The 25746-nt window shown below is 52.1% G+C and overlaps 1 protein-coding gene across 1 annotated transcript in view; it reads left to right on the forward strand.

Annotated features, from left to right (window-relative positions):
- The window catches only part of LOC119566738 (B-cell differentiation antigen CD72-like), a 38045-nt gene that overhangs the window by 2741 nt on the left and 9558 nt on the right, over positions 1–25746 (forward strand). The window contains exons 3-6 of the mRNA XM_037903189.2: positions 6001–6090; positions 11658–12014; positions 13604–13752; positions 17283–17383. Of these exons, the coding sequence (XP_037759117.1) occupies positions 6001–6090; positions 11658–12014; positions 13604–13752; positions 17283–17383 (697 nt within the window). The remainder of the gene's footprint in view (positions 1–6000; positions 6091–11657; positions 12015–13603; positions 13753–17282; positions 17384–25746) is intronic.

Raw genomic sequence — 25746 nt, forward strand, 5'->3', positions numbered from 1 at the left:
TTGAGCCCGACAATCTAGCCAACTTTCTACCCACCTTATAGTGCATTCATCCAGCCCATACTTCTTTAACTTGCTGGCAAGAATACTGTGGGAGACCGTGTCAAAAGCTTTGCTAAAGTCAAGAAACAATACATCCACTGCTTTCCCTTCATCCACACAACCAGTAATCTCATCATAGAAGGCGATTAGATTAGTCAGGCATGACCTTCCCTTGGTGAATCCATGCTGACTGTTCCTGATCACTTTCCTCTCATGTAAGTGCTTCAGGATTGATTCCTTGAGGACCTGCTCCATGATTTTTCCGGGGACTGAGGTGAGGCTGACTGGCCTGTAGTTCCCAGGATCCTCCTTCTTCCCTTTTTTAAAGATGGGCACTACATTAGCCTTTTTCCAGTCATCCAGGACCTCCCCCGATCGCCATGAGTTTTCAAAGATAATGGCCAATGGCTCTGCAATCACATCCGCCAACTCCTTTAGCACTCTCGGATGCAATGCGTCTGGCCCCATGGACTTGTGCACGTCCAGCTTTTCTAAATAGTCCCTAACCACCTCTTTCTCCACAGAGGGCTGGTCACCTCCTCCCCATGCTGTGCTGCCCAGTGCAGTAGTCTGGGAGCTGACCTTGTTAGTGAAGACAGAGGCAAAAAAAGCATTGAGTACATTAGCTTTTTCCACATCCTCTGTCACTAGGTTGCCTCCCTCATTCAGTAAGGGGCCCACACTTTCCTTGGCTTTCTTCTTGTTGCCAACATACCTGAAGAAACCCTTCTTGTTACTCTTGACATCTCTTGCTAGCTGCAGCTCCAGGTGCGATTTGGCCCTCCTGATATCTTTCCTACATGCCCGAGCAATATTTTTATAGTCTTCCCTGGTCATATGTCCAACCTTCCACTTCTTGCAAGCTTCTTTTTTATGTTTAAGATCCGCTAGGATTTCACCATTAAGCCAAGCTGGTCGCCTGCCATATTTACTATTCTTTCGACTCATCGGGATGGTTTGTCCCTGTAACCTCAACAGGGATTCCTTGAAATACAGCCAGCTCTCCTGGACTCCCTTCCCCTTCATGTTAGTCCCCCAGGGGATCTTGGCCATCTGTTCCCTGAGGGAGTCGAAGTCTGCTTTCCTGAAGTCCAGGGTCCGTATCCTGCTGCTTACCTTTCTTCCCTGCGTCAGGATCCTGAACTCAACCAACTCATGGTCACTGCCTCCCAGATTCCCATCCACTTTTGCTTCCCCTACTAATTCTTCCTGGTTTGTGAGCATCAGGTCAAGAAAAGCTCTCCCCCTAGTTGGCTCCTCCAGCACTTGCACCAGGAAATTGTCCCCTACATTTTCCAAAAACTTCCTGGATTGTCTATGCACCGCTGTATTGCTCTCCCAGCAGATATCAGGGAAATTAAAGTCACCCATGAGAATCAGGGCATGCGATCTAGTAGCTTCCGTGAGTTGCCGGAAGAAAGCCTCATCCACCTCATCCCCCTGGTCCGGTGGTCTATAGCAGACTCTCACCACGACATCACTCTTGTTGCTCACACTTCTAAACTTAATCCATAGACACTCAGGTTTTTCTGCAGTTTCGTACCGGAGCTCTGAGCAGTCATACTGCTCCCTTACATACAGTGCTACTCCCCTACCTTTTCCGCCCTGCCTGTCCTTCCTGAACAGTTTATAACCATCCATGACAGTACTCCAGTCATGTGAGTTATCCCACCAAGTCTCTGTTATTCCAATCACATCATAGTTCCTTGACATCACCAGGACCTCCAGTTCTCCCTGCTTGTTTCCAAGGCTTTGTGCATTCGTATATAAGCACTTGAGATAACCTGCTGATCGCCCCTCATTCTCAGTATGAGGCAGGAGCCCTCCCCTCACAGACGTTCCTGCCTGTGTTTCCTTCCGGTATCCCGCTTTCCCACTTACCTCAGGGCTTTGGTCTCCTTCCCCCGGTGAACCTAGTTTAAAGCCCTCCTCACTAGGTTAACCAGCCTGCTCGCGAAGATGCTCTTCCCTCTCCTCGTAAGGTGGAGCCCGTCTCTGCCCAGCACTCTCCTTCATGGAACACCATCCCATGGTCAAAGAATCCAAAGCCTTCTCTCCGACACCACCTGCGTAGCCATTCGTTGACTTCCACGATTCGACGGTCCCTACCCACGCCTTTTCCTTCCACGGGGAGGATGGACGAGAACACCACTTGCGCCTCAAACTCCTTTATCCTTCTTCCCAGAGCCACGTCATCTGCAGTGATCTGCTCAAGGTCATTCTTGGCAGTATCATTGGTGCCCACTTGGAGAAGCAGGAAGGGGTAGCGATCCGAGGGCTTGATGAGTCTCAGCAGTCTCTCCGTCACATCGCGAATCTTAGCCCCTGGCAAGCAGCAGACTTCTCTGTTTTCCCGGTCAGGGCGGCAGATAGATGACTCAGTCCCCCTGAAGATAGAGTCCCCAACCACCACCACCCGCCTCCTTCTCTTGGGAGTGGTGGTCGTGGAACCCCCAACCTCAGGACAGTGCATCTCATGCCTTCCAACCAGCAGAGTCTCCTTCTGCTTTCTCCCCCCAGACGTATCATCTGCTCCACTCTCCGCAATGGTACCTGTGGAGAGAACATGAAAGCGGTTAGTTACCTGTGACCGCGTTGCTGGAACCCGGACATTCCCCCTTCTTCTTCTGGAGGTCACATGTTGCCAAGCTTCTTCACTGGCCTCTTGGCTCCGCTGTGCAACCTGCTCTAAATCTTTAGAGCTTTGTGCCCGTAGAAGCATATTCTGACTTTTGTCCAGGAAATCCTCAGATTCTCGTATGCAACACAGGGTCGATATCTGTTGCTCCAGACCGTCAATCTTCTCTTCCAATATGGAGACCAGCTTGCACTTTGTACAGACAAAGTCGCTTCTGTCCTGTGGAAGAAAGACAAACATGGCACATCCAGTGCAGGTCACAATAGCTGAACGCCCCCCTTCCATATCACCTTCCTACTATGAGCTTCCTCAGAGAAGCTGGCAAGATGTAAGCCTCACTGGGCTCACCCCAGGCGAACTCCCAGGCAAACTCCTGCTGTGTGCTGCTCTGCTGTTCCCCGCTGCTCAGCTGGTTCACCGCCGCTCCTCAGCTGGGTCCATTTTGGGGGGCAGTGAGCCAGACAACCACATCTGCCCTTCACTCCATGTCCCCAGCCAGCCCCAAACTGAAACTCTCTCCAGCGCCCCCTCCTCTGGGCTTTGTCCCTTTCCCGGGCCAGGAAGGTACCTGATTCCTTTGTTCTCCAACCCTTTAGCTCTCACCTTGCAGGAGGGAAGGGCCCAGGCCATCAATTGCCAGGAAACAGGGTGTCGGCCATTCTCTGTGTCCAGACCCCTGCACACACCTGCCCTCTAGGGCTCTGCAATGATCATACACCCTTACCCCACCACCTAGAGACTTAAGAACTGCCTAGGGGAAACTGAGGCACCCCCACACGATTCAGAGGAAACATTAAGAACTGTCCCACTTCGTCACACCTCCATGATATTTAGCAGCTGTAGTGATAGTCAGCCGACAGGCCTGTCTCCTGTAAGACATTAGCGTCTGCAGGTAGCGTACGTCTTGAGGTCTATGAGCTTCGAAGAGATCAACGGCCCAACGGAAACCCCAAGTACTGGGGAGCTGAAAGTTGAGGGTTTAAGGGGAATTTCTGACCACAGGAACAACCAACCACCAGAGTGTCGTGGCAGTGAATCGAGGTCTCTGTAAGCAGAGTCAGAATGAGCTCTCCCTGACATCTGGTGGTGAGCTGTGGAAAAGGCCTTCAGGGGCTGATCTCATTTGCATGGGCACACCCACCCCGCCTAGCATGATGGGACTGCTTGCCCAAAGGTCACCTTGCCTGCTGTGGGATCCCCAGTCTCTTTGTTATTGGGGCAGGAGTAATAAAGTGTTGTTATCCTGGTTATTTGAATCCAGGACAGTAGAACTGTACTTGGCATTTTATGCCTGAGGGGCTCTCCCTCAACTGAGAAGCACTCACTAGGCAAGGGACATGGGTTCCACAGGCCTGGGGCTTAGGAGGGGTAGTTGTATGTGGTAGTCTGGCTTTGAAATGCTGTGTGCGTGTGTGTTAAAAAAACACACTGTGTAATAATAGAGCTGATTCAGATAAGAGTCTTGTGAAATGCTGTTGAGCTGCAATCAGTGAGACCTGGGTTTAAGCGTGAGATCTGCTCTGGGCAAGTAGATTTTAGTGCAAGAAGCTTATGCAGTGTGCTAGCAGCAAGGCTCCTCTGCTAACAGTTGAACTCACTGAGAGCTGTGTTAAGTGGGGGGTGGCCCTGAGGGCATATTGGTGGGTGGCTAGTGGCGAGGACTGGGGCAGGACCCCACACAGCAGTGAGGCAATTGGCCCTGAGCAGCGGAGCGTGTAAGGTGCCTCCGTACCTTCCACCTGGGCTGGGAGGTGAACTCTGCGGATGAACTTCTGAACTCTGGGGCTGCACTGAGGAAGGACAGCGGCTGAGAGTTGGGTGACTTTTGGGTTGCTGGACTTAAGACCCTGAGAGGAAGAGGACGCTGCCCAACTCACTTGGGGGTGGGTCTTTTGCTCATGGTTGGTGTTATGAATCCTGTTGGTGGTGTTTCCCCAACATAATGCCGCATTGTTTCCCTCCTTTGTTAAAAGACTTTGGCTGCACTCAGACTCCGTGCTTGCGAGAGGGGAAGTATTGCCTCTCAGAGGCGCCCAGGGGGTGGTGTGTAATTGTCCCAGGGCACTGGGTGGGGGCTCGAGCCGGTTGCATTGTGTTATTGAAACGGACCCCCCAGATACTGAACCCGGCCCTTGTGGCTGCCGACGCTGACGGGCAGAAGGGTTACACGTATAACAGGTACATGACCTACATCCGCAGACACCTCAACACAAGCGGGCCATGGTAACGAATTGCCGAATAGGATAACAAGGGCTGTGCCCTGTGTCCCCGCTGGCTGCAGAGCCCCTGGGGCGTGGAGCCCTACAGAGCTGCTGCGGCCGATGCTCGCTGGAGCCTCCTTTGCGGGTGCCCGGCTGGAGCTGCCTCCCCCTGCCGCTCGGAGGGGCTGGGGCCTGGGCCCTGCCGCTCACCCAGCTCTGAGTGGAGCTGTGAGCGCCCAGAGTAGCCAGCCAGGCACGAGGCCCCAGGCCCAGTGCCTGCAGCAGGCCGCCTGGCCACAGAGAGGAAATCCAGCGGCTGGTGGGGCATGCGTGGGGAGAGCCCACACAAGGGGCATGGAGCCCGCTCACAGGAGCTCAGACCCCCCACGCAGCCCCCTCCGACACGGCCCCCATCAGGCTCCAAACGTGAGAGAACAGACTTCTTGGGCAGGGACGGGCGCTATAGTGAACTGGCCCCTGTCTCCCCAGGAGGCTGGGCCAGGCCCCAGGCGATACCTGACCCAGCCCCGGGGATGGGCTTGGGGGCTGCTGGGGCTCTTCTGTCTGCGGGGTCCTCGCCCGGCTGGCTCAGGGATCAGGTTGGAATGACCCAGCACCTGGGGTTAGCCCAGACCTGCCCACGGGGCGCTCCCCTGCACTCCAGCAGCTGGTGCTGGCCATGCCCCCAGGAGCCTGTCCCGGCCTCTGGGCAGGGTGTCCCTGTTCCTGGTGGGGATGGGGATGGGGGAGTGTGGCTGGGTGAGGGCAGAGGCCCCAGCTGGGTGGGCAGGAGCACAGGGCAAAGCCTGGGTGTGTGGCCCACTGCACGGGCAGGGCTCCACCAGGCAGAGCTCCACCAGGCTGCCAGCCACGCACTGTGGGGGAACCGGAGCCGGTAGCCTAAGCCCGGGCGGGTCGTGTCCCTGCAGCCCCACGGCACTGGGAGCTCTCCCCTGGCTCCCACTGCCCTCCTGGGGGGCTGAGCCCCATTCCCTGGGTGGCCGGAGGGGGGAGCTGGGCCGTGGGTTTGGGTTCCCAGGCACGCTGCCCTCTCGGGGGAAGGGGATGGGGGACCTGGTGCCCAGGGTTCCCCGCGTTAACGCAGCTGGTTCTCTCCCGCAGAGCCCTGGTGGAGCACACGGTACCTGCCCCTCGGCTTGCTGGGGACCTGCCTCTTCCTCCTGGCCACCACCATCGGCCTGGGGGTGCGCTGTGAGTAGGGGACTCGGGCTGTGGGGGGCTTGTGGGGACAAAACGCCCGGCAAGGGGAGAGAGGGAAGGAGCTGCATGTGGGGAGTGATGATGTGGGGGGCAGGGGGCACCATGGGGGGGGCTCAGGGCGACACAGGGCGCGGGCGGGGGGTGAACCCGAGCAAAGGAGAGTTTGGGCTGCAGCTCAGGAAACCTCCCCAGCAGCAACACGGATCCGCTGGGGAGCCATGGGGGGCCCTGTCCGGGGCATCTGGGGGCCCTGTCCGGGGCAGGCGGGGGCCCTGTTACCAAGGAGATGTGGGGGGGGCCCTGTTCCAGGGCAGTCGGGGGCCCTGTTACCAGGGAAATGTGGGGGGCCCTGTCCTGGGGCAGTCGGGGGGGCCCTATCAGAAGGGAGCCATGGGGGGCCCTGTCAGGGAATCCTCTCTGGGGAGGGGCCCATGGGGGGAGGGGTGGGGCCCTGTTTCTTGGGCCCTCTACCCACTGCCCGCCTGGCACCCGCCCACTGGCACAGACGTTGTTGGGGCCAGTCAGCGCATGGAGGGGCTGACACTACCCCAGCTCCGCTGGCCAAGGGCTGTAGGGCACAGGCGGGCCCCTGGCAGGGCCAGGAAAGGCTGCTGGGCTGGCACTCGGCTGGCCCTGGCTGGCTGCCTGTAGGGCGCTCTGCCCGGCCCCTCGCTGGCCGGCGCCTGGGGCCCCTCACTGTGAGTTCGGAGGCTGCCTGCTGGCTGCAGCCCCCACTCGCCTCCCAGCTGTTTGAACCACCTCGGCCCAGCGTTCCTGAGTCTCCGTCACCGCTGCTGGAGGCTCTGGCATTTGTGGTGTTTAGATGTTGCTTGTAATTATTAGAATTGGGAGCACTGACTGTTGGGAGTCTGAAGGGACCGGAACCAGGAACCGGGGCGGGGGGAAATTGAGGAGGTGGCCTGAGAGCTACCGAGGGTGCAGCAGCAGCTTGGTAAAGAGGTTTCCACTTTGAAAATAAAGTCCTGTTGAAGCTTGTTAGTAGCTTGCCTGGTTGATACAACATTTTGGCGACGAGGATGGATCTTCTGCCTCTGAACCCACCTGCACCTTTCTGCAAAGCCCAGGTGAGCCTCCAATTGCTTTTGCTACCTGGATCCATATGTTTGAGACTTATCCGCTTGCAATCAGTGCTACAGAGATTTCTGAAGTAAGAAAGCGTGCTCTGTTAATCCACTGCCTTGGAGTAGAAGGGCAGTGTATATTTTACACTTTTTCCCTTGCAGATGATAAATATGAGACTGCACTCACTGCATTAAAGAACTTTTTTGTGCCAAAAGTGAATGTAGTAGTTAATCGCTACAGATTTCGCCAGCATGAGCAGAAAACAGGGGAGACTATAATGCGGTATATTGCTTCCCTGAGAAGTCTGATTGTAACTTGTGACTTTGGGAATATGGCAGATGAGATGATTAGAGACCAGCTCATTGAGAAAACAACCATGCTTTGTGTAAGAGAATGCTTACTTCTAGAACCACAACTTACACTAGAAAAAGCAATAACCATTGCTACTCAGATTGAGTCAGCTACAGCTGAAGCCAAAATAATAAGCATGGATGCAGGAGGCACAGTCCAGGCAGACACACAATTGCAAGAGGAAAACTAAAGAAAAACCACCAAATCAGCAAATTCAAAATATAAGAAAAGCATGTTTTTGCTGAGGATCCCCACAACACCTTGCAAGCTACACAGGATGTCCAGCAAAAGTAGCTCAGTGCAATCATTGCAAAAAGATTGGATATTTTGCTCAAGTATGTCGCAGTAGCCAGTTCAATCAACAGGTGCATGCAGTTACAATACCAGATGTTACTGTGCTGAGCGTGGACAAAATCACTACTGCACATATTCCAGAACAGATAAAGTGCACTGTAAACGTTTCCGCCATACCCTCAGGCAAACCACACCCTATTCAGCGAATGTTGGACACTGGCTCAGCAGTATCTATACTACCTGATTCCATCTATTTGCCTTACTTTAAAGATGTGCCTCTTACTCAACCCAAACTTCACTTGGTGTGCTATTTGAAAAACCATGTTCCAGGACATGGCTGCCTGCCACCAATAGTTACTTTTGGTGATTGCTGTGTAACTGCAGAGTTCTACATTGTCCACAAAGGCACTCCTATCCTTGGCAGAGATTTATTGGCTGCTTTAAATCTCAGGGTAGTTAATAGACGAATTGATCTTCCTCAGCAAAGCACTCTTGCGGTACACGCACCAGTTTCAGCTGGGACCCAACACCAAGTTGAGGAGAAACACGGCTGTGCTTATGGGTTTCTGCATAAAGGTAGAATGCGGAATAATGTGATGCCTGTACGACAGAAGTTACAGTGCTTACCATTTTCAGGCAGGGAAGCTGTTTCAGAGGAACTGAGAAAACTTGTTCAAAAGGACATTATTGAAGAGATCGACTCCTCGGAATGGGTTTCACCTGTCGTAGTGACGCAGAAGAAGGGTGGAGGCATTCACCTTTGTGTGGACTTAAGGGAGCCAAATAAAGCTATTGTGATTGACAGCTATCCTCTTCCTCACATAGAAGAAGCATTTGCAGAACTCCGTGGAGCAAAGATGTTTTCTACTCTTGATTTGCAGAGCGTGTACCACCAGGTTACATTGCATGAAGATAGCAGAGACCTCCCAGCATTTATGACACATGAGGGACTATTTCGTTTTAAACGTGTTCCATATGGTCTCGCATCTGCCCCAAGTGCCTTCCAAAAAATGATGTCATTGATTCTGAAGAATCAACATGGAGTTCAGTGCTATCTGGATGATATTATCATGTTTGGAAATACTTCGGAGGAGCATGACAATAACCTGCAGTCTGTACTAAACTGCCTCAGCAAAGCAGGCCTCAAACTCAATAGGTCCAAATGCAAATTTAGACAAACGGAACTCTCCTTTCTGGGGCATACAATTTCACAGGCTGGACTTAAGCCTGATCCAGATCATATCCTGGCAATTTCAAATGCTCCTTCTCCAACAGATTTGCAAACCTTACATTCATTCTTGGGTCTTACCTCCTGGTATGCAAAATTCATTCCCAATTATGCTTCTGTCATTGAACCGTTACGGGAATTACTACGGAGAATTTCAGCCTTAGTGTGGACAAGAAGATGCACAAGCTAGTTTCAAAACGGTGAGAGACTTGATTGTACCTAGTCCAGTACTTGCACTGTTCAGTCCTGCATTGCCCTCACTTGTAACTACTGAAGCGTCTGATTATGGCCTTGGGGCTGTGGTCACACAACTGCGTGAGGACGACACAGAGAGGACGGTTGCGTTTGGTTCAAGGACACTAAGTAATGCTGAGAGGAAATATTCTCCAGTCGAAAAAGAAGGACTTGCTTGTGTCTGGGCTACGGAAAAATGGAGAACTTACCCATGGGGCCGCACGTTCAAGCTGCGCACAGACCACAGCCCTTTGACGTCGTTGCTCACCACGAAAGGACTGGGAAGAGCAGGATACCCTATTGCTCGAGGGTCTGCAGGACTACTCTCTTTCAGTTATGAACTGGAATATAAGCCTGGAAACCAGAACGTGGTCGCCGATTGCCTTTCTCGCCTGCCTTTGCCTTCGCCAGAGGGTCCACCGGAGGATGAGGGTGTCGTGCTTGCGCTTATTACAAGCGCTCTCACTGCAGTTACAAGAGAACAATTTCAAGCTGCTTGTTCAGCGTGTCCAATTCAACAAAAACTACGGGAATTTCTGACAGAGATGGCCCAGTCACCCTAAAAACCTTGACCCGGTTTTGCTGCCTTATTTTAGAGTTCGGGATGAACTTTCTTTGCTTGATAGCTGTGTGCTACCAGGTACACCCCAGCTCCTTGTGCCAGAAGAATTACAGTCAAAACTCATACACCTGGCACACGATACTCATCCAGGAATTGTCAGAACCAAACAACGACTACGGGATCTGTATTGGAGGCCAGGGATGGACTCTCAAACTGAAGCACTCATAAAATCCTGTGTCACTTGCGAAATGCATGATAAGACAGCAGTGACATGTACCCTCCATTACAGCCTGTTCCTCTTCCTGAATCTGCATGGGGAAAAGTGGCGATTGACATTGTAGGACCCTTTGATACTGCTCCAATTGACTGCCCTTATGCCATCATTTTAATAGACTATTTCAGTAAATGGCCTGAGGTAGCGTTTACATCGCAAATCTCTTCTGCTACAGTAATTAAGTTCCTCTCTTCAGTTTTTAGCAGGGAAGGTAACCCCGAAAGCTCATGCTCAAATAAATTGGTTAGTCTCTAAGGTGCCACAAGTACTCCTTTTCTTTTTCCCAAAGAACTGGTTTCAGATAATGGTAGTCAATTTACTTCCCTGGAGTTTGAAACTTTTCTAGCAGAGAGGAACATTTTACACAGAAGGTTATCCCTATAGTACCCTCAAGCCAGTGGGAAAATTGAATGATTTAACAGAAGTTTGAAAGAGAGTTTGCAAATGGCTAAACTGGAAGGGCGATTGTGGATACCCTTCGCTACTGATTTCTTGCAAGCATACCGGGCTACACGACACGCCACCACGCAAAGATTGCCCGCAGCGTTACTGCATGGGAAACAGATGAATACTAAACTGAACATTGCTGGATTGTTAAATGCACGACCTGATGCCCCAAATGAGGATGATGTCGGAAAAACAGTTGAACATAAGCAAGTAAAGTCTAAGGCTTTCACAGAGAAGCGGCGGGGTGCTAAGGAACCAAAGTTTGAGTGTGGTTCCTTCGTGAGAATATGAAAACCTGGAATTTTACACAAAGGGGACCATAAATTCACAGCTCCTCTTAAAATCATAGGGAAGAAGGGACCTTACACCTATCGACTTTCTGATGGGTGAGTATGGAATGCTTCTTATCTTGCACTGCCTATGCACCAAGAGGAGATTATGCCAACACCCAGTCTGCATTGGATGACTTCACCGTGGTACCAACACAACAAGACATTGCACTGGAACTGGGGCTTGAGAGACGGCCTGTCAGACGACCACCTGTCTGGACTAAAGACTATGTTATATGGTATCTACGGTGTTTTCAGTGTAATATTTCTGCCAACAGAATATTACATGCCAAAAAATGAAAAAATTGTTTCATATTTGTTCCTGTGGTTGGAACAATAATGTTTATTTTAATTGGGAGAGTTTCTTAAGAGAGGCGGGAATGTGGTGTTTAGATGTTGCTTGTAATTATTAGAATTGGGAGCACTGGCTTTTGGGAGTCTGAAAGGACAGGAACCAGGAAGGACCGGGGAGGAGTTGAAAGGCTGGGAGAAAGCTACCGAGGGTGCAGCAGCAGCTTGGTAAAGAGGTTTCCACTTCAAAAATAAAGTCCTGTTGAAGCTCGTTAGTACCTTGCCTGGTTGATACAACAGCATTACAGGGCTGTTCTCCACAGTTGGGAGGGTCCCTGTCCCCCTGGGGCCCTACTGGGGTGGATGAGTGAGCCCACTTCTCGAGTCGCCCTCCCGGCCCCGCCCTGCCCTGCTGGCACGTGCGCCCCTGCGTCCGGCCAGGCTCACGCTGTCTGTCCCCTGCAGACTGGCAGGTTTCCCAGCATCTGCAGCAGGCATCCCGAGCGCACGAGGCCGAGAGCAGCCGCCTCTCCCAGCAAGTCAGCACCAAGGGGGCGACCCTGGCGCAGACGGCGAGGGAGCTGGAGCAGGCCAGGCAGGAGCTGGAGCAGGCCAGGCGGGAGCTGGAGCAGGCCAGGTGGGAGCTGGAGCTGATGCGGCAGGAGGAGAACAGCAGCCAGGAGCAGCTGCGACAGCGGGAGGCCACGTTAGAGGGAACGAAGGAGGAGCTGGCGAGGGTACAGGAGGAGAAGAGAGAAATTAAAGAGAAGCTGAACCAAATGGAGAGCGCCCTATCCAGCATCCGCCGCTGCGAGCAGACAGGTACTGCCTTCCCGGGGCGGGGGTCACTGGGGCGCCCCCCCCCCGCAGGGACAGCGGAGCCCTGGGGCGGGGGAGCACCTAGCGCCAGGGCCGTGCTGCAGCAAGTGGCTCTGGTCATTCAGGAGGGGCAGCTCTTCCCCCAGGCAGCGCTGGCCCCCAGGTCTGCATGGTGCAGGGGAGTGTGTGTGTATTGGCGGGGGGGAGGTGGGGGGGTATCAGTGCTGGAGACGAGACAGAAAACCCCGGGTGGTGGGCACTGGCTGGTTCCATGGAATAAGAGTTGGGACGTGAACCCGCTGTCCTGGCCCAGTTCCAACCAGCTCCCCTAAATCCCCCTGCTGTTTCAGCTGTTAAACACGCTGCATCCCACCCCAGAGGTGGCTGCGTCTCAGGGGTGCACGAAGCAATGCCTGCTACATGTAGCCTGTCTAACGGTTTATCTGTAGACACAAGCTAGGATCTTTGGAGAAAAGGCGCTGGCCAAATACAAACTATGAACATGCTAATTAGTCAGCCGAGCTCCCATGATTCAGTCTGGCTAAGAGATAACACCTGGACTAACTGAATTCGGGCTGCTTCTCCACCACTGAGCTCTGCTTGCACCCCCCTGCTCTCCCTGCCCCCACCCCCCCGATCTGCTGGCCCTCCTCAGACCCGACCTGCAGCCCCACAATCCAGGTCCAGGCCTCTCTCCCATGCGTGCAGAAGTGGGCGACGCACGCAAACAGCCCATGGGGCCCAGCACACAACGGCCCGTTCGCCTTTGGGACTTTTAGTAGCAAATGCCCACACAGGGGGCAGGTTGAGTCATATTTTGTGCCCGTGACGCTCTTGGTGCTTCAACCACCCCAGGCAAATAAACTATCCCAGGTGTTAAAAAATGAGATCAGCTTCCCTGAGGGTGCCCCTGGCCCTGCCAGTCCTGCCCCGGGCTCCCGGGCAGGCGAGCTGGGCGACTCTCCAGCCAGGGCTCTGGTGCGGTGGAAACACCCAGGGCCCTGCACCCTCGCCAAGGGCAGAATCCCAGCCCTGAGGACGACGCGCCATCGCAGACAGCCTGGGGCCTCCCCAGCGGGCAGAGCGGGGCACGGGGAGGAGGCGGCTGCCAGGTGACAAGGACAGCGAGTCGCTGTCTGCTCACATGGACCAAGGAGCTCTGTCAGAACAAGGGAAACAGCCGATCCCTAGAAGGGCTCAGTCTGTCTGCGCATCGCTGCCCAGCCCTCCGGCCAGAGCTGTAACGGAGCAGTGCCCACGTCCTCACGGTGGCTGAATCCCCGGGGGTGGGGGAGAGTGAAAGGACAGGGAGATGCGGCTCGTTTACCCCACCAGGGAAATGTTGAACCCCATGAACAGTTACACTTGTATCTGAGCCCGGGACTCAGCTCCCAGCCTGCCCCAAACCCTCGAGAACCCTCCCGCCCCGCCCTCCACCTGCTCGGAGCAGCTCCTGGGGCAGCCTGGAGTCTGGGGGAGTGTGAGCCCCTGGGGAGGGACCAGGCCTTCTTTGTACAGCCCAGGGCATGAGCCTGTTAGCTGCACTCAGGGCCAGGAGCACCTCTGAGCATCTCATCCCCTCTTCCCTCCAGGCTGCTGCCCGGCAGACTGGGTGTTGTACAGAGGAAAGTGCTTGTTCGTCTCGAAGGAGGAGAAGACTTGGGAAGAAAGCAAGAAAGACTGTGAACGGAACTCTGCTCGGCTTCTTATCACCAAATCCTGGGACTTGAGGACAATGCCGGTACGGTACATGCACGGCCGGTGTGAGCGCAGCCAGAACACTGTGTAAAGAGGGGGTGTCTCCAGGCTGGGCGGGGGGCATTGGCAAATAGGCAGGGGCTCAGAGAAGAGCAATGGCAATGATCCAGGGGCTGGAGGAGCGTTACCAGCTCACCTTCTCCACTGAGCAGCGCACCCGCACTGTCCTGGATTGCTCTTTTGGGTCTGACAGATTGGAAGAACCCCCCTTCCTGTTGTCTCTAACATTCCTTGCCAGCTGTAACTCGTTCCTTGCCTTGGCTTTCCTGATTTTGTCCCTTCATGCTTGCACTATTGCCAGGTCCACTCCCTTGGAGCCGTGCCCCGCCCTCCGTTCCTTGGATTTGTCCCTGTGGGGTTTGTAGAGAGCTAGAAAGCTCCTCGTGCAGCCACATTGGCCTCCTGCGGCTCCTCTTCTCTCTCCTCTGCCTTGGAGTAGCCTGAGTGTTACAGGTCTTAGGAACTGCCAGCCCCCTTCGACTCCTTCTCTTCCCTCCACGGGACCCTGCCTGCGATTTCGCTGAGCCCGCTGAAATCCGCCTTTCTGAAGTCCAGTGTCCTTGTTTTGCTGTTCTCGTGTCCTCCTTTCCTTAGGGTCTTGAATTCCATCAGATCATGGTCACTTCCTCCCAAGCTCCCGCCCACCTTCACGGTCGCAACTGGTTCATCCCTGTTGGTCAACACCAGATCCAACATGGATGACCCCCTCGTTGTTTGCTCAACTCCTCCTGAATCAGAAAGCTGTCCCCTACACGTGCTAAGAACTTGCATGTTATAGCTTGTTGTCACAGTCTTACAACAGATACCAGGGAAGTTAAAATCCCCCATTAATACGAGCTCATGTGTGTTAGCTAATCCTGTTACCTGCTTGTAGAATGACTTGTCCACTTCCTCGTCCTGATCTGGTGTCTATAACAGACAACCCCCATCCATAAGATCTCTGCTGTTCTTTTCCCTTGTTATCCTCACCCAGAGACTCTCAGTAGTTCTGCCACGTACTTCGCCTCGCGGCAAGCAGCAAACACCTCCTCCGTTGTCCCCATATCTGTCCTTCTGGAACAAGCTGTATCCCTCAACGCTGGTACTCGAGTCATGGGAGCTGTCCCACTAAGTCCCATTCATGCCAATTGAGTCATAATTTTCTTCATATGCCATGACTTCTAGTCAGGGCCGGATTAACTCTCCTGTGGGCCCGGGGCTATTAGATATTGTGGGGTCCCTGTAAACAAGTCTTCTTTCTGGAAGGGAGTTTGGTGCAGGAGGGGCTGGGGCAGGGGGTTGGGGTGCGGGAGGGGGTGCAGGGTCTGGGAGGGAGTAGGGGTGCAGGAGGGGGATTGTGATCTGGGGCAGGGGGTTGGGGTGCAGGAGGGGGTGTGGGGTCTGGGAGGGAGTTGGGGTGCAGGAGGGGGATTCTGATCTGGGGCAGGGGGTTGGGGTGCGGGAGCGGGATTCTGATCTGGGGCAGGGGGTTGGGGTGTGGGAGGGGGTGCGGGGTCTGGGGCAGGGGGTTGGGGTGCGGGAGGGATTGCGGGGTCTGGGAGGGAGTTGGGGTGCAGGGGGGATTCTGATCTGGGGCAGGGGGTTGGGGTGCGGGAGGGGGTGCGGGGTCTGGGAGGGAGTTGGGGTGCAGGGGGGATTCTGATCTGGGGCAGGGGGTTGGGGTGCGGGAGGGGGTGCGAGGTGCAGGCTCCAGCCGGGAGGCACTTACCACAGGCGGCTCCCGACCGGCGGCAGAGCTGGGCTCAGGCTGCCCGCTGTGGCCCCACGGCGCTCCCGGAAGTGGCCGGCTGCTAGCACGTCTCCCCGGCCCCTGCCGGGAGGGGGACAGTGTGTCTCCGTGCGCTGCCCGCATCCGCAAGCGCCGTCCCCGTAGCTCCCACTGGCCAGTTCCCAGCCTCCGCTCTAGCCATGGAGCGCTGGGCTGGTCCGGGCCTGCAGGTCTGTTGTATTAATTTAGAGGGAGTGTAGCAGCCCAAAGAGTCAAAGGTGTTAACACGACCCTGTCACTGTCCAGCATTGAACAGTTTTAAACAACGTTCAGGGTTTGGTCTACAGAGACCTCGGCCTGCTGAGAGCCCCGGCAAACACCCCATTCAACAGCCTCTTAACCTTTCATTAAAGATACAGAAGAGAAGGCAAAACAGTTAAAGCCTTTGGAATTAAAGTATTACGTAAGGCTTGCATTTGAACAACATCCCTTGTTCCCTTTCCCTTCAGCTGGAGAGAGTTTTTAAAAAGGACCTGCCCCCCTTTTGACAGTCTCTAGATGGTATCAAAGATGGTGATAACTGTCCTTCTGGGGAGAGGACAAGACGTTAGCTGAGATGGGCTAGCGCTGCTGTTAAAGTCCAGTCCTGTTTCCTAAAAGACAAAACGAGACAAACACCCAAAAGGGGAGAGAAGAGAACAGCAAAGAGAGAAAATGCAGCTTCTCTCTCTGGTGCTGACTCTCACGTGCAGCCTCACTGCTAGAGAGACTCAGGCCCAGCACAAGGTCTGATCGGCCACTCTGAGACCTGACAAACTCGTACCACCATTGGGCTGGTTAGGGCATTGCATTCCTCTGCCTCCCTGGTCACAGGCTCACAGCCTTGCTGCAAAATGTACAGTCTTGGTTGGCTACCCAGACTCTTATTAGACAGAAGTCAAAAGGAGAAGGACAGGGGAGGGAAGAAATAAGGTGGGGAAGGAAAGGGACACCCAAGGGAGATGGAGAGATGAAGTCTCACATCCCAAATGGTGTTCAGGACTCAGCCAGAGCTGGTGTCCTCTGGGTCCCTCTCTCTGGTCCGGTCTGGTCAGGACAGGACATCTCTCAGGGTCCGAATGATGGTCCCAGGAGACCGGGGGGGGGGCAGCCAGGATGGTGAAGCTGGCTCCAGTAGGCAATTTGTCTCCCAAAGTCTCTTTCTTTAAGGATGCCGAAGGGAGTAGTGGGTAGAACAGCCCCTGCCCTCCTTGTTTTGTCCACCAATTAGACCTAATTTCTGACACACCAATTTTGGCTCCTTGACTTCGGTCCCACACGTCAGTTGTTTATCAGGCAAGGCCTTAACGCAGTCCTTGAGTTACACCAGGGGGCCTTTTTGTTTGGACTAATTCAGTCTGTCTCCTTTCTCCATCTTTTCCCATCACATTTGTTGTCCTAGGGGTATTGTGAGATCTTAGGAACCGTCGCCCACTTTTCACAGCTGAGCTCACACTTCGGGGAAACTCGTAGGCCCAGTTAGCACAGCCGGTCCCAGCAGGGAGAGTACCCAGGGCCTCTCATTTCTGGTGGGCTGGGGTGAGTGGGATCCAGTACGATGGATAACCAATAGCAGGGCGCGCTGGGAGGATGCTGTTCGCCGCCCCACACCTGGCTAGCTGGGTAACCCCACTTCTGGAGCAATGTGATCGTGCTCATGGAAACATCCTTTTCTCCACCAGCTAATCCTCTCCCTGCAGTTCTCTGCTTCTTCACAGCAGTCACTTGTATACAGGGGTGTCATTATGTAACTCTTTTCTTCCTAGAATTTTCTGAAAAATACTAATGTCCAGTACTGGATTGGACTAGTCTGGAATAAGGAAACACAGTGGCAGTGGAAGTGGGTTGATAACTCACCCTTTGAAAAGTGAGTATCATATTTATTTCTTAAGCTAGATGCTCCATTTGCTAACCAGTGGCACCATGCAAAAGAAACATGCACTTTGGTAACTGTAGCTAAAGCCACTGACTAAAGTGCGCTGGAAGGGTTAGAAGTGGTTTCCCCGAAATGGAACCAACGGGCCTGCAGTTCCTCATGTGGACCCTTTGCCAGAGGGGAATATTTAAAGCAACACCATGTACTTGAAAGCTGCAAAATAACGAGTTTCAAGCAGTTTCAAGTCCTCTGAGTAAATTCTTTATCAGCAGTGCCCAAGCGTAAGTCAGGTGGTTCCTGGGAGGGCAAGGGGCAAAACCACAGAGCAAATGAGTGTAAAACACAAATCCAGATGTCAGGAATGTACTGAACAGTGCTGGCAGGGAACGTGAAGAGGAGACATTTCTTAATTGTCTCTGACCCAATGCTGGGAATCTGGCTAACAAGCCAGAGGAATTGGAAATTCTCATTGATGAGAAGAAATGAGGTATTATTGTCATCACTGAGGCCTGGCGGGATGAGTCACAGGACGGGGATGTTAAACTCTCTGGTTACAGCCTCTTTAGGAAGGTTTTTGGGGGGCACTCTGCATGAAAGGCAGCATCACCTGTTTTAGAGGTGTTGCTAACTCAGAAGTGCAGGATGATGCCTATGGATGAATGTGCTAACAAAGCCCAGCGGGTTACAGACACCAAATCAAACCAGAGAACAGAATGGGACACTCACTAACCTCTTGTCTGTGACATGGGAAGAAAACCTGTGTTATGAGGGACTTCAGTCTGGGAGAGGTGTGGGAGGTCTCCTGCAGCCAGTAGTAAAACCTCATTTAAGTTTCTAAACATTAGCGATAATATTCTAACACAGGGGGTGTTTAATAGGCAGCAGGTTTAAAACAAACAAAAGAAAGTATTTTTTCACACAACACTCAGCCAACCCGTGGAACTCTTTGCCAGAGGATGTTGTGAAGGCCAAGACTATAACAGGGTTCGAAAAAGAGCTAGATAAGTTCATGGAAGATAGGTCCATCAATGGCTATTAGCCGGGATGGGCAGGGATGGTGTCCCTAGCCTGTGTTTTCCAGAGGCTGGGAATGAGCGACGGGGATGGATCACTTGATGATTATCTGTTCTGTGCATTCCCTCTGAAGCACCTGGCATTGGCCACTGTTGGGAGACAGGATACTGGGCTAGATGGACCTTTGGTCTGACCTCCTCTGGCCGCTCTTATGTTCTTACCCACAACACGGGGTAGCTATTTTGGCCCTCATTCTGATGGATACAGCTGAATTCATCACTAGACTGGAAGCTGGTGGTTGTCTAGAGACCAGTGATCACGACCTGATCACATTCAGTGTGGGCACACAGAGGACAGTCCCAACCAGTAATTTATTCATAGACCAGAAGGGACCACGGTGTTCATCTAGCCTGACGTCCGTCACACACAGGCCAGAGCGCTGCTCCCCAAAGATGCACTAAACATATCGTCTAGAAAGCTATCTGACCTCGCTTTAAAGACTCCAGGCCATGGAGACACCACCACCTGCCATGGTGAGCTGTTCTGGTGGTTAATCACCCTCACAGCTAGGAAACAGCATCTTATTTCAAGGTTGAATTTGTCCAACTCCAACTTCCAGCCATTGGACCTTGTTATGGCTTTGTCTGCTACCCTGAAAGGCCCCTTGGTGTCAGCTCTCTTTTCCATGTGTCAGAACCTAGACACTGAGACGGCGTCACCTCTCAACCTTGTCTTTGATAAGCGGATTAGATTGGGCTCCTCAAACCTCAGATCATACATCCTGTTTTCCATCCTCTGGATCACTTTTGTGACCCTCCTCTCAACATTCTCTGGTATTTCCACATCCTTCTTCAGGTGCAGACACCAGGACTGGACACGGTATTCTGGTATCGCCTCTGTACACAGCATGGTCAGGCTAAGATCACTTCCTTATTTCTACCGAAAAGTCCCTTTTTTTATACACCCATGGAGCACGTTAGCCCTTTCTGCCACAGTCTTGTACTCACGGCTCACGTTGAGGCCACACAAAGTCCTTTTGTGAGTCGCTGCTTCCCAAGACAAAGTCTCATGTTGTAACAATGCTGCCCTTGGTGGGACACTTCTGAGAGTACCAATTCAGGACAAATTGCTTCAAGCAGAGCAATTACAGCCCAAGGCTGGGGTTTCTCCACCTCTAAGGCACACCAAACCAGCCAGACAGAGAGGACTTTGGTTTTACCCCACTGGCTAACCACACGTCACCCAAGCAATTCCCTTAGACACTCCAGGTTCCCAGTATCCCCACCAGGGCCACTCGTTATGGGGACAAACGGTTATGAAAACCAAAACCCCAAGAAAAGAAAAAAGATTCCCTCGATCCCAAAGGACCAAGCCCCAGACCCAGGTCAATATACAAATCAGATCTTACCCACAAATCACGCTGCTGCCACTCCCTTAGAATCTAAAATCTAAAGGTTTATTCGTAAAAGGAAAAAGATAGAGACGAGAGCTAGGATTGGTTAAATGGAATCAATGACATCCAGTAATGGCAGAGTTCTTGGTTCAGGCTTGTAGCAGGGATGGAATAAACTTCTGGTTCAAATCAAGTCTCTGGAGAACATCCACAGCTGGGATGGGTCATTCAGTCCTTTGTTCAGAGCTTCAGTTTGCAGTAAGGTTCCTCCAGAAGTAAGAAGCAGGATTGAAGACAAGATGGAGGTGTTTTCAGGGCATTTTATATTCTCTGCCCATAGACGGACACAGCGGCAAGATGCAGTTTGGAGTCACATGTCCATGCATGACTCAGTTCTTTACAGGCCGACACCATTGTTTACATGTTAGTTTGAACGTTCCCAGGAAAGCTCAGATGTGGATTGGCGTCCCCCAAAGTTCATTGTCAGTTAAGTGTTTCTTGGCTGGGCACTTACTGAGAATAGTCCTTTGTCAAGAAGCTGACCAAATGGTTCACTGAGGCTACTGAAGGGGGAGGGATAGCTCAGTGGTTTGAACATTGGCCTGCTAAACCCAGGGTTGTGAGTTCAATCCTTGAGGGGGCCATTTAGGGATCTGGGGCAAAAATTGGGGATTGGTTCTGCTTTGAGCAGGGGGTTGGACTAGATGACCTCCTGAGGTCCCTTCCAACCTTGATATTCCATGATTCTATGAAAACACATTAAGATACAAGTACATAGCCAATATTCATAACTTCAACTACAAAAATGACACACCCATACAGATAGCATAATCATAATCAGCAAATTATAACCTTTCCATAGACACCTCACATGACAACCTTTGTACAAAATCTGCTGCAAATATATAACAGTGGTTGCATCAATGATCTATACGGTCACAGTTCACGTCAATAACGTTACACACTTCCTGTAGAAATAACCAGTGTTCTTGGTTCCCAGATGCACTGCCATGCATTTGGCTGTATTAAATCACATTTTGCTGGATAGTGACCATTTAACCAGACAATACAGATGACTGTGACAGTCTCCTGTCTTCTTCATTACTCACCACCCCACCAATCTTTGTGTCACCTGCATATTTACCAGCCAAGATTTTATATCATGATCTAGATTCTTGATAATATTGAAGTGTTGGACCAGGAACCGATTTTTGGGAGCCCCCACTAGAAATGGCCCCGCTCATTGGGAACAAAGACATTTTGCAACCTCCCAGTGAGCCAGTTTTTAATCCATCTAACATGTGCCGTATTAGTTCCATTTGTAAACCTTCTGCCAGGTGGAGCCGGCAGCAACCAGGGCCGGGTTCAATATCTGGGGGTTCCTTTCCATCTATCCAACACAAAACCGGCTCGAGCCCCCACCCAGTGACCTAGGACAATTACACCCCCACCCCTGGGCACCTCGAGAGGCAAAACTTCCCCTCTCACAAACTCTGAGGCTGAGTGTAGGAAAGAAACTTTTAATGAAAGGAAAAAGTCACCTGACATTAATTAGGGAAAATGCCACAAGCAGGATACATAAACATAAACTGTGAGCAGGACGCCCAGCCCAGAGTGCGTGGGGCAGAGCTTCCGTCTCGTGTTCTTGAGATCTACAACCAACAGTTCCCTTTCTGTGTCCCCCTCTGCTCCCTCACCACACCCCACTCACAGGGGTTGTCCTGGGTCAGTGAGGACCCAGGGTTCAGAGGCGCAGCTGTGTGAGTTCCCCTCCCACCCGGGGGAGAAGGCACCTGGCCTGCTCCGGCCTCTGAGCACTTGCCCTGTCTGGCTGCCCTGCCAGCCGCGGTTCCTCTGGCCAACCCGCTCGCTGCTCTGCCAGCCACTCGCTGCTCCAGTGCACCCTGTCATCTTCCACTGCCTCCTGCCTCTCTGCTGTGACCTCGGCACGTCCGTCCCTTGAGGCTCCCCCAGCTCTCAGGAACTGTCAGCTCTTGTGGGGCGGGGAGAGAACTGCCTTGCTGAAGCAGGCTGGGCAGAAACGCTGCCCCCCACAAGTGATGTCAGTGCTAGTGAGCACATAACAAAAGACGCCGCACTCAGCTGTATCTGTGAACAGAGGGGAGGGGCAGGTCAAACTGTACCTGGGACCCTTAAGTATCATCCACACCTCCTAGCAGGGACACCTGTCCCCACCCCTCTTACTTCTTCAGGTATGTTGGCAACAAGAAGAAAGCCAAGGAAAGTGTGGGCCCCTTACTGAATGAGGGAGGCAACCTAGTGACAGAGGATGTGGAAAAAACTAATGTGCTCAATGCTTTTTTTGCCTCTGTCTTCACTAACAAGGTCAGCTCCCAGACTGCTGCGCTGGGCATCACAGAATGGGGAAGAGATGGCCAGCCCTCTGTGGAGATAGAGGTGGTTAGGGACTATTTAGAAAAGCTGGACGTGCACAAGTCCATGGGGCCGGACGAGTTGCATCCGAGAGTGCTGAAGGAATTGGCGGCTGTGATTGCAGAGCCCTTGGCCATTATCTTTGAAAACTCGTGGAGAACGGGGGAAGTCCCGGATGACTGGAAAAAGGCTAATGTAGTGCCAATCTTTAAAAAAGGGAAGAAGGAGGATCCTGGGAACTACAGGCCAGTCAGCCTCACCTCAGTCCCTGGAAAAATCATGGAGCAGGTCCTCAAAGAATCAATCCTGAAGCACTTACATGAGAGGAAAGTGATCAGGAACAGTCAGCATGGATTCACCAAGGGAAGGTCATGCCTGACTAATCTAATCGCCTTTTATGATGAGATTACTGGTTCTGTGGATGAAGGGAAAGCAGTGGATGTATTGTTTCTTGACTTTAGCAAAGCTTTTGACACGGTCTCCCACAGTATTCTTGTCAGCAAGTTAAGGAAGTATGGGCTGGATGAATGCACTATAAGGTGGGTAGAAAGCTGGCTAGATTGTCGGGCTCAACGGGTAGTGATCAATGGCTCCATGTCTAGTTGGCAGCCGGTGTCAAGTGGAGTGCCCCAGGGGTCGGTCCTGGGGCCGGTTTTGTTCAATATCTTTATAAATGATCTGGAGGATGGTGTGGATTGCACTCTCAGCAAATTTGCAGATGATACTAAACTGGGAGGAGTGGTAGATACGCTGGAGGGGAGGGATAGGATACAGAAGGACCTAGACAAATTGGAGGATTGGGCCAAAAGAAATCTGATGAGGTTTAATAAGGATAAGTGCAGGGTCCTGCACTTAGGATGGAAGAATCCAATGCACCGCTACAGACTAGGGACCGAATGGCTAGGCAGCAGTTCTGCGGAAAAGGACCTAGGGGTGACAGTGGACGAGAAGCTGGATATGAGTCAGCAGTGTGCCCTTGTTGCCAAGAAGGCCAATGGCATTTTGGGACGTATAAGTAGGGGCATTGCCAGCAGATCGAGGGACGTGATCGTTCCCCTCTATTCGACACTGGTGAGGCCTCATCTGGAGTACTGTGTCCAGTTTTGGGCCCCACACTACAAGAAGGATGTGGATAAATTGGAGAGAGTCCAGCGAAGGGCAACAAAAATGATTAGGGGTCTAGAGCACATGAGTTATGAGGAGAGGCTGAGGGAGCTGGGATTGTTTAGTCTGCAGAAGAGAAGAATGAGGGGGGATTTGATAGCTGCTTTCAACTACCTGAAAGGGGGTTCCAAAGAGGATGGCTCTAGACTGTTCTCAATGGTAGCAGATGACAGAACGAGGAGTAATGGTCTCAAGTTGCAATGGGGGAGGTTTAGATTGGATATTAGGAAAAACTTTTTCACTAGGAGGGTGGTGAAGCACTGGAATGCGTTACCTAGGGAGGTGGTAGAATCTCCTTCCTTAGAGGTTTTTAAGGTCAGGCTTGACACAGCCCTGGCTGGGATGATTTAACTGGGACTTGGTCCTGCTTCGAGCAGGGGGTTGGACTAGATGACCTTCTGGGGTCCCTTCCAACCCTGATATTCTATGATTCTATGATTCTATACTTTCACAGGGGAGGGCTCTGGCATTCGAGCCCCTGGCTTAGCAAGCTCCTTTCAGTTGAGGGCGACCCCCTCAATCAGGACCGGCTCAGCATGGTTCGGCTGCCCTTTAGTCATACAATAAAGGTAACATGGATAACACCATTTCACTCCCCCGAGTAGTATACGGCTCGATAGTATTCATCACCATGCATTTTTGACAGGTTTCCATGCCCCCTTTAGGGCTCATGTCCCACCCTACATTCCTGTTTCCGTTGGTGTAGAAGTTTGGCGCTGTCAGCCATTTTGAATTTTTTAAAATTATTTTTTATGTTTGAATAGGGGGAATGTTGCATGCTTGTGCTTTGATACTTTTGGTTGATTGTTTAGAGAAAAAGGTTGAAAGAATAGAGTGAGAGAGCTTAAAGATTAAAAAAAGAAAGCTTTGGTAAGGTTAAGAGGAAAAAAGGAAAGAATGGTTATTAAAGAAAATAGACTTTTGGTTAGGTTTAGTAAGGAGAGATGATTTTAAATGCCTAATTTGGCATGTTATTAAAGAACAAAATTTTTGAGATAAATTTAAAAGGTGTATTAAATATAAGGGTAGTTTAAGAGCCTTTAAAAAGAGTTAAATAAAAGAGAAAAATATAAAGAGGGGTTAAAAAAGAACACACAAGGCAAAAAAGGGCATTTACTAAAGCAAAGAGTATTTAGTAAGCACATGGTAAAAAAGTAAAGGGAGGTTAATAGAAAAGCATTTAAAATATTAAATACAAGGTGTGACGAAGTTCCTCCTCTGCCTTGGGGGGTCCTGCGCTTTTTGGCGGATTTGGTCGCCGCAGAGGTTCACAGCAGCCCTCAGTTTGGCCACTTCTGCTAGAGGCTCAAACCTGCCGTTCGCTCAGCTAACCTCATTGCTGGCCAGCATGGGGGAAATGGAGACCAATCCCCGCAGTCTCTGCTGATCCGCCTAGCGGGTCGGGGACAGGCCTGACCCCTTTCCAAATGAGACCTTCCCTTCTGGTGTTGCTCACAGACCAGGTCAACTCCTCCTGTGTCCGATGAGGAGTTGGGGGGATCGGGGGAACCCGGGCCCGCCCTCTACACTGGGTTCCAGCCCAGGGCCCTGTGGATAGCAGCTGTCTACAATGTCCCCCGTATCAGCTGCGTGACAGCTACAATTCCCCGGGCGACTTCCCCAGGGCCTCCCCCCAGCACCGTCTTTATCCTCACAGCAGAATCTTCCTCCTGAACCCTGATCACGCTTGTACTCCTCCGTCCTCCAGCAGCACGCCTTCTCACTCCCCGCTCCTTGCACCCCTCCACTAACTGATGGGAGGTCCTTTTTAAACCAGGTGTCCTGATTAGTCTGCCTGCCATAATTGATTCTAGCGGGTTCCTGATTGCTCTCGTGCAGCCCCTGCTCTGGTCACTCAGGGAACTGAAAACTATTCATCCAGTGGCCAGTGTATTTGCCTTCTACCAGACTCCTGTACCCCACTGGTCTGGTAGGTTAAGAAAAGAGCATTTAAAAACATTAAATAAAAGAGAAACATATAAAGATAGGTTAAAACAGAGAACAGGGAAGAAAAGGGGAAAGAAAGCCCCTCTGCAAAGGGCAAAGACAGGCAGCACGTGGTTGAGTCAGAGAGAGAGAGAGCTCTTACCCCAGGAACAGTCGCAGGGGTAAGAGGGAGCTCCCTAGGCTCACAACCCCTCAGGCTAGTTATCGCCGCCTTTGGGTCGGACCAATCAGATGCTGCTCTACAGCTGCGTCATAGACTACATTTTCCTGAACCAATCCTGTAGTCCCAAGGTTTTTAAACACGAGCCATCTCCCTCCCCTCAGTACCCCCCTTTAACTGCCTTATTCTTATCTAAAAAAACAGACCCCAAGCATCTCTCCCGCCATGTAGCACTTTTACAGAGGTGCTTTAATAAAGCTTAAAACCATAAGCCCTTAGTAA

This window comes from Chelonia mydas, chromosome 5 (genome assembly GCF_015237465.2).
Source record: "Chelonia mydas isolate rCheMyd1 chromosome 5, rCheMyd1.pri.v2, whole genome shotgun sequence".
Classification (NCBI taxonomy): Eukaryota; Metazoa; Chordata; order Testudines; family Cheloniidae; genus Chelonia; species Chelonia mydas.